At 32.5% G+C, this 9276-nt stretch overlaps 1 protein-coding gene across 1 annotated transcript; it reads right to left on the bottom strand.

Annotated features, from left to right (window-relative positions):
• Positions 1–4163: 4163 nt before the first annotated feature.
• On the bottom strand, positions 4164–8441 carry LOC101491142 (aspartyl protease AED3-like). The gene is made up of 3 exons (XM_004498634.4): positions 7860–8441; positions 5306–5780; positions 4164–4890 (listed from the first exon to the last, which is right to left on the bottom strand). Exons 1-3 carry the CDS (start codon positions 8313–8315, stop codon positions 4532–4534), a joined length of 1290 nt encoding a protein of 429 aa, XP_004498691.1. The 5' UTR covers positions 8316–8441; the 3' UTR covers positions 4164–4531.
• Positions 8442–9276: the final 835 nt, after the last annotated feature.

A 9276-nucleotide genomic window follows, 5' to 3' on the forward strand; every position in this document is an offset into this window, starting at 1 on the left:
CAGTTGCATCTGTTAATAATGTCTACATTGTTTGTGATGATAATTCCATAAACCTTGCATGTCAGGATTCAACTTGGATTATTGATTCGGGTGCCTCATATCATTTTACTCCTAGGCGTGATTTCTTCTCATCTTACAGTGCTAGTGATTTTGGCATGGTAAAAATAGGAGATGAAGGAGTATGTAAAATTATCGGTATGGGAGATTTTTGGATTGAAACTGGGATTGGTTGCAAGCTTCAATTGAAGAATGTTAGAAATGTTCCTGATATTCGTCTCAATTTGATTTTGGTGAAAGCCTTGAATATTGATGTTTACCACACTTACTTTAGTGGTGGTGGTATATGTAAAATCATCAAAGAGTCCCTAGTGGTTGCAAAGGAACAAAGTTCTACTCATCTCTATAGGATGCATATGAAGCTATGCAAGGAAGAAGTGAATGCAATTGAAGATGCATCTTCTGATTTATGGCATATGCGCCTCAGTCACTTGAGTAAGAAAGGACTCAACATACTTGCGAATAAAACTTTTCTTCCTGTGAAAGATACGTCTCTAAAAACTTGCGCTCATTGTTTTGCTGGAAAACACATAGAGTTTCTTTTCATAATACTGGTCCTCATAGGAGGCAGAATATTCATGATTTAGTTCATACTGATGTTTGTATGATGGATAGTAAATCTCTTGGTGGTGCATCATATTTTGTTACTTTTCTTGACGATCACTCTAGAAAAGTGTGGGCATTTCCTTTGAAATCTAAATACCAGGTATTTGGAGTCTTCAAGCATTTTCATGCAAGTGTTGCAAGAGAAAAGGGAAGAAATTTGAAATGTGTTCGATCAGATAACGGTGGTGAATACAGAGGTCCATTTGAAAAGTATTGTAGAGAACATGGAATCAGTTTTGAGAACACAGTTCCAAAGACACCTCCGCATAATGGTGTTGCAGAGAGAATGAATCGTACGATTAATGACAGAATAAGATGTATGCTCTCTCATGCAAAATTATCGAAATCCTTTTGGGGTGAAGCAATGAAAACTGCAGTGGATTTAATCAATCTTTCTCTTTCTATTCCACTTGATGGTGATATTCCAAATAGTGTGTGGACAGAGAAAGACGTCTCTTACCTTCATTTAAGAGTGTTTGGTTGCATATGTTTTGTTCACGTTCCAAGAGATGAGATGTCCAAGCTTGATACTAAATTCAAACATTGTATATTTGTCGGTTATGGTGATAAAGAATTTGGTTATAGATTGTGGGATCCGGTTGACAAGAAAATTATCAGAAGTTGAGATATGATATTTCTTGAAGACCAGACTATTGAATATTTTTATAAAGCTGAAAAACAGAAACCAAATTCCAGAAGTTACATTGATGTTGCGCCTAAGCCCCTTACAAAAATCTTTATTGATGGGGGAGATATACAAGTAGAGGATGAGAATGTAACTGATGATCATATACCTCACCATGATGAGTAGGTTCCAGTTGTGCCACCAGTCGAGTTTGAGTTGAGAAGATCCACTAGAGAACGTCAACTTTCCTAAAGATATCCTCCACATGAGTATATGATGATCACTGATAGTGGAGAGCCATAATACTATCAAGAAGCTATTACAAATGTTGATGAAGAAAAATGGTTGAAGGCCATGCAAGAAGAGATTAATTTCTTGCATGAGAATCACACATCTGATTTGGTAAAGTTGCCTAATGATAGAAAAGCACTCAAGAACAAATGGGTATACAAGATAAAGGCATAAGAGAATAGTTCTCAACCAAGATACAAAGCAAGATTGGTTGTGAAATATTTTAATCAGAGAAAAGGTATACAAGATAAAGGCATAAGAGAATAGTTCTCAACCAAGATACAAAGCAAGATTGGTTGTGAAAGGTTTTAATCAGAGAAAATGTATTGAATTTGAAGAAATTTTTTCGCCTGTGGTGAAGATGTCCTCTATCTGAGATGTGCTTGGGTTAGTAGCTAGTTTGAACCTAGAAGTTGAACAACTTGATGTGAAAACTGCATTACTTCATGGTGATTTGGAGGAAGAGATCTATATGGAGCAACCAGAAGGTTTCGAAGTCAAAGGTAAAGAGCAGCTTGTGTGTAAATTGAAGAAAAGCTTGTATGGACTCAAGCAAGTACCTCGACAATGGTACAAGAAATTTGATTCTTCCATGGAGAAATATGGGTACGGTAAAACTACCTCTGTTGGTCATGACACTAAGAAGATTCAATCTTTAAAGAAAAATTTGAACAAATATTTTGCAGTGAAAGACTTAGGTCCTGTAAAGAAAATTATGGGCATGAGAATTACTCGTGACAGGAAGAATAATAAATTGTGGTTGTCTCAACACAATTACATTAAGAAAGTTTTGAGAGATTCAACATGAGCAATTGCAAACCTGTTAGTACTCCACTTGCTACTCATTTTAAATTGAATTCTGATCAATGTACTACAAGTGAGAAATACAAAGAAGAGATGAAGAAGGTTCCTTATGCATCTGTAGTTGGTAGTTTTATGTATATTATGGTATGACAAGGCCATATATTGCTTATGCAGTTGGAGTTGTTAGTCGGTTTCTCTCTAATCCTAGTAAAGATCATTGACAAGCAGTGAAGTGGATTATTAGATACCTCAAAGGCACTTCCAAAGTGTGTTTATGCTATGGAGGTGGTGAACCTGTGTTGGATGGCTACACAGATGCAGATATGGCAGGTGATCTTGATTCTAGAAAATCTACTTCTGTTTATATGATGACTTTTGCAGGGGGGTTGTATCTTGGCAATCAAGACTACAAAAGTGTGTTGCTTTATCTACTACTAAAGTTGAGGACATTGTAGCAACTGAAGCTTCCAAAGAACTCTTGTTGATCAAGAAATTCCTAAATGAGTTAGGCCTCAAGCAAGACAAGTTTGTGTTATTCTGTGACAGTTAGAGTGCGATCCATCTCAGCAAGAATCCGACTTTTCATGCAAAGTCGAAGCATATTGAAGTGTGGTATCATTAGATACGAGATGCACTGGAAATGAATTCATTTTTAGTTGAGAAGATTCATACTAACGAGAATGGTTCCAATATGATGACAAAGAATTTGCATGTGTCGAAGATGATATATTGTAGAAAGAAGGCCGACATGGTTGAGCAATACCTTCCCACTTGAGTCATGAGGGGGAGATTTATTGGGTGGGTTCACTCCCCAAGTGGGACCCACAAATTTTATTGATATTATTATAATTATTATTAGTATTAATATTGTTATTATTATTATTATTGAAAAAAAAAAGAGTTTTATTGGGCTAGACCCGTGTGAAGGAAATAAAAGGGATTTAGAAATCCCTAAGAAGAAAAAAATGAAAACGCCAACTAGAGAAGGAAAAGAAAGGGTTTGATTCCGGTGGTGGTAATTGGTGTGTAGCAAACTTGCTCCGTTTGATCTATAAATTTAGTATATTATTCCTACCACTGAGTTTGTTATTTTAATATACTGAGTAGTTTTACCGAGAGTTACTTTGGCATACTCACCTTTGTGGCTTTTAATTGTTATTAGGAAGACTCTTGTGTACCCATTAATTATTATAGTGGAAATTTTTACTAGACTAGGTGCCGTGGTTTTTATTCTCTCAATTTAAAAGAAGTTTTCCACGTTAAATATTCTGCATAATTGATATAGTTATCTCCAATTATCTCTGATTTTTTCCAACAAATTGTCGCTTTCGTTATGTCATAAATGGAAGAACGAAACAACATGAATTAAATAACAATTGTCACCTCCAGTTATAATAACACATTTACACTTTACTCATTATTTGTTTGCCGCCTGGCATTGTATCTAACATGTGGTTGAAAGATTAAAAAAAAAAACTATATTGGAATTAACAACACTAACCTCATCAATCCCTTGCGTTTATACAGTAACATAATGAGTAATTAATAATACCCTAACTTTGGATCCTAAAAACATCACCCTTTTAAATGACAATATAATGAATAATTTAGGGACAATGTTTTTTTTACTAGTTAAGTGACAAAGTTGTACACTCTAATAATGCCATCAAGCAAGCATATTCAAAGTTTTTTTTTTTACAAAAATCTTAGGAAGCTATTTTTACTAGTAGTAAAAAAGAAGAGAAAGAAAATGTAAGAGATAAACTAGTGAAAGAGAAGATCAAGAAACAAAGTATAGGAAATTTATTACATGACCCGTGAACTTTCACAATTACCTAAACATTGAGGTCTCATAAATTCAATCAACTTGAATAAAAAGACATAGAGCTAGCTAGCTACAAGTACATATACCCGAGACACTAGCTCACAATTACAAAATTACAAAATATAACTCAACTTTGGAAATTAACATGAATATAATTCCACACTCAAAATCTTTCATCATCTAGTTAGCATCAAACCTTGGTATGCATATGCTAAAACAAAATCCCTCAAGATAGTGAAATTAAATGCAATATTGCTATGTTACCCAAGCAACTTTTCTAATGCCATATTTGACAAAAGATCACGTGAATTGAACATTTTATTTTAAGTACAAAGCTCACGAGCAACACCAACCCTAGAGTTCGGGATGTCAAAGAGTAATCGATGATTTTGTTGTTGCATGTTGGCTATCACGTTCAACACTGAGTTCACATTAGTAGGCGCAGCTGCCATGGCCAAGCACGTGGTGCTGCCGGCCGTGCTATGTATAAGTATGTTGTCTTGTGGTAGTGTCACGTTCATGCCTGAAAACATGAACGTTATTGTGGGTACAACTATTGGGACATTGTAGCATGTGTCAAACCCTCCAAGAGATGTAACCGTGAGGTTTGCCCCAACTCTTCGTCGGAATTCGTCTCGAACCGCCACATAGGCCGGTTCAACTAGCCGGGTGAACACCGTACCTAGTAATATTTAACAATCATGAAATGGTTAAGGTAATTAAATTGTAGTAATAACATAATTAGTATTATTGATTTTTGTTTTTTGAATTGATATGGATTATCAATATACATTTTTTTACACCGTCTATTAATTTTAGAGTGCAAAGACATTACATTGTAGAATTGACATCAAGATACCATGTTGAATTTATTTAGAAGTTAAAAAGGAAAATTAGAAAGAAAAACTCGCCAAAATAAAAAGGAAACTAAAATGTGACCATGTCATGCACATACCAAAATTGCTATTTGCTATGCATGTCCTTCTAAACCATAATGCATTTAAATAATATTAGAAATTTCAAATTACTTTAAATCAAAACCATATATTGTATTTTTTATATTCTAAAGTAGAGTTGAGTAAATAAAAGTATGTTACCGGAATCAAAAATGGTGCCGGCTCCGGTGGTCGGATTGAAAGCCAATGCAGCCGGAGGAATATCGACGACTCTCCGGCCAACCCTAATAGCATCCAAGTTAACATAATATAGTGATGATCTTCTAGGGTTCTTGAGAAGGGGGGTAAACTTAATCCTCTTGGGCTGAGCCACAGGCCCAAGTCTTAAGGACCCAGAGAAGTTAAGAGACTTGAAGCTTGGCAAGCAATAAGAGAATGTGGATTGATAGAGGTTTTGTGTTTGAGATAAAAGTGATAATGGGCCTCGGCCCAAGCCCAATAGACCTTGTGGGGGTGCAGAAGTCCCAGTGGTCTTTGAAACACAACCGAAGTTGTAGTTAGGAATTGGGTCAGTGGCTAAAGTAACTGTGTCTTGGACCAAATTAGCCGCAATAGAAGAACTACCATAGGTTAGGTTAAAGTTGCATGAGCTCAAACCACAACCAGGGTTAGGTACCTGAAAAATGAAAATATATTTACTCTCTCCAATTTCAAATATAAAAAAGAAAAAAAAATTTCTTTGACGGATACATGTTTAATTATGACGGTTATATGACACAAGTAAATGAAGTAAAATTTAATTTATTTCATTAATCAACACCAATTTCTTTATATTTTTTTCCCAACAAACCCTATAGTTTCTTTAACATACACGAACATTTTATGCAAAAAGAAACGTTAAACATAATTTTATTTTATTCAATTCAGTTTTATATTATATCATATCATTTTCATGTTATTAATTTTATTATTTTGACAATAATCTTTTTTTGATTTAGATTTATTTTTTAATAGCTATTTTTTCTCAATGTACAAATAAAAAACAATTGAAAGAATACGATATTTTATTACTCTAAACAAATTAAATAAAATGATTTTTTTTTTGGAAAATAATAACACGTGTCTTTAAGATATTTGTTAATGTATTAAAATAGTTAATATTGTATCGTAAATTATGAAGTAACATCAACCATATTTTGTCTTGATCTTATACATGTACTTGTAGGTTATGAGCATCACAACGTTAGAAAAAGTGCATTTGGAAATTTCAATTCCATGTCCCGTGAACCTTTGCCTGCCATAGACAGCACATAGTTTTGAAATCATAGGTTGGGTTAGAAGTAAGTCAACCCCACACACAATGGGACAAAAGTTGCACGTTTCAATGCAATTACTTAATAGTCCCTTTCAAGCTCAAATTACTCTCCTCGGTTCTTCCAAGACAAGTAAAGGTTAACTGTGTTTGTTAGTTTTTTTCTGAAAAGTTTTAAAATTCACGTGTGACAATGTGACCAAATATTGTTTGTGTAATTCGTGTAATTGCTCATGACAAATATGAACGATCCTTCAAACTCTCTCATTATCTAACAATATTGATTTTTAGAAATGTGTCATTTAAAAATTTCATTAGTTTGAATTTTGAAGAATTTAATTGTCAAATGTCTTCAATTACGTGTAGTAATTCAATAATTTTATGGCCATCTAAAACAAACCACAATTATTTACCAATTCGATCGAATTTTTATGTACTGCACTAGATTACAAACCTTACTGATTTGTACAGTGTGGCATTTGAGGTCACGTGATTCTTATTTATTTATTTTTTAAAATAGAAATATGACATTTGACAAGCATAGGACAGTATCCTATGTTATGAATTATGATGCTGATTACCAAATCAAAAACTATAAAGAATTTTTGGAAATACAATATTCTAAACTATGATATACTATTATAGAATCTATTTGTTAGTTGGTTTTTGAAAGGTTTTTAAGGGAAGAAATTTAAATAATTAAGTTTATAACTTTTTTTATATTTAACAATTTTTAAAAAAACTATAAGAACAATATAATATCATATACTTATTTATTATATTGTTGTTTTTTATTTTTTTTTAAAATATCAAATATATATCAAAATATGATATTAAATGAGTGATTTTATAAATAATTATGACAAAAAATTAAACATTATTAATAATTTAAATGTTGTAATTAATTAATAATGTAATTTTTTTATAATATTATAAATTAAATTTATAAATAAAACACATCAAATATTGCACAATTATTGTAATTTTTATCCCGCACAAATCCACAATTATTTTAAGATTGAGTTTACTATAAATTTGTGATTCCCTTAAACTCAGCATGAAAACCATGAGTAAACTTTGCATATTTAATCAAAAAGTCAAAAAAATAATAACTCATTATTTTGCATATTTTTCCCCTTATTAAAGTCAGGTACCACCAAATTATTACAACAATAATAACTCATTCCACCAAAAAAGTTTGAACAAAAAGGAAGAGAATCAAAATAAGAAGGTAGAGATAAAGAATTTGGAAATTGAATGGAGTTTATAGTTTGTTTTCTAGTCGCAAAAGCAATGACTTTCAAATGTCATATTGTTACGTTGAATATTATGTTCTTGATTTGAATATAAGATCTCGTAAAAATATATGTGAATTTCTAGTAGAATTTATTATTTCGTAAAAAAAAGTGTTAACATGTAAAGTAAAGTAGATTATAAATTTACCTGTTTGCATTCAGGAGAAGCACAACTAACATTCTTAAAAGTAGTTGATCTTTCAGGACCAAACAAAGTTGAAGAACAACCATCACAAGCAGTACAAGGAATCCAAGCAGCATCATTACTAGTATCCATAGCCAACAACAAAGTTTGAGGTGGAGTACCAATTTTAGCCCTCACAATGTAAGTTGGGCTTTGAATGATTTGTCTACCTGAAGCAATAGGGACAACTGATTTCCTAGCTACCAAACTATCAAGAAATTGAAGTCTAGTTTTGTCTTTGGCTTGCATTTGGAGGACACTTTCTTCCCATGAAAGTGGTTTTGATGGTCTAAATGGGGAACATGGGCTAAAAACATGGATCACTTGGAGTGTTGAGCCATGATCTTGGAGATTACATTTGGGGTTGAGTCCTTGGACTATGGAGAGGGAAAGGAACAAGAGTGAAAGTGTGAGTTTCATGGTTGTTTAGATGGGATTTTGGTTCATTCACTTGTCTTGGCTACTTGGTACTATATATACTAAAAGAAGGGGCAAAGAAACCAAACTAGTCTTTGATGAAAAAAAAAAAAACATTGATGCTTTTGTTTGGTATGTGAAAATGAGAAGTATGTGGTACTTCAAATTAATGATTTTTAGGATATTTAAGAGATGTTTTAGTTTATGTAAAAAAAAAAGGAGATATTTTAGTTTTTGTTAAAACTCAAATGTATATATACATATGAGTGGTTGGTTCTACATCAAATAAAATTAGTTAAATAAAAGATATATGAGAGATATGTCTGATATACTTAATGTTTTAAAATTTTGGTTGAAGATTTGGTTTTTTGGACACTTAAGAGTGTTGGTCATTAGCTTGTTATTGTTCTTTGTGCTTCTCGGACGTCTCAACAAGTGGTATCATAGTTTGATTGAGCTTAATATTGTTAGATTCAAGTGTGAAATGTTAAGTTTCACATCGACTACGAATGAACTAAATCTTAGAAAATTAAGAGATGAGAGTCATATACCTAATATCTAAAGTTTGGAATAGAGATGTGTTGTTAAAGTCTCTTGTTGATCTTGAAGTATTTGGCTTCTTGTTGCTTTAATGTTACCGTACTCCCCAACATGTGGCATCAGTCCTGATTCAATTTAGTGGGAGAACGCAAGTAAATCTTAGTGTATTGAATCCTTATATCTAATTTTTTTTTGACAATGTAGTCAAAATAAATGAGTCATATGTTTAATGTCTTAAGATTTGTTCTGTTTGTTTACACACATCTAACTCAAAGTTTAAATATTTAACTTTTTAAAAGTCACTACGAAATTCTATCTAAATGCTAAAAATTAAGATTTAAAAGAAGTGTCTTGTACTCTTGATTTTTAGAGGTCTTCATCATTCGTGTGTTGCTCCCCTACAACCTAACAATTTCGATCAGTA

The sequence above is a fragment of the Cicer arietinum genome, chromosome 5 (assembly GCF_000331145.2).
Source record: "Cicer arietinum cultivar CDC Frontier isolate Library 1 chromosome 5, Cicar.CDCFrontier_v2.0, whole genome shotgun sequence".
In the NCBI taxonomy this organism is placed as follows: Eukaryota; Viridiplantae; Streptophyta; class Magnoliopsida; order Fabales; family Fabaceae; genus Cicer; species Cicer arietinum.

What these genes read in the sequence shown, in the direction of transcription:
- LOC101491142 (XM_004498634.4), bottom strand. Translation starts at nt 8,315, where the DNA reads ATGAAACTCACACTTTCACTCTTGTTCCTTTCCCTCTCCATAGTCCAA. An exon ending in CTTCTCCTGAATGCAAACAG is followed by an intron (nt 5,781 to 7,859) that starts GTAAATTTATAA and finishes TTCATTTTTCAG; the next exon opens with GTACCTAACCCTGGTTGTGG. An exon ending in CGGCACCATTTTTGATTCCG is followed by an intron (nt 4,891 to 5,305) that starts GTAACATACTTT and finishes AAATATTACTAG; the next exon opens with GTACGGTGTTCACCCGGCTA.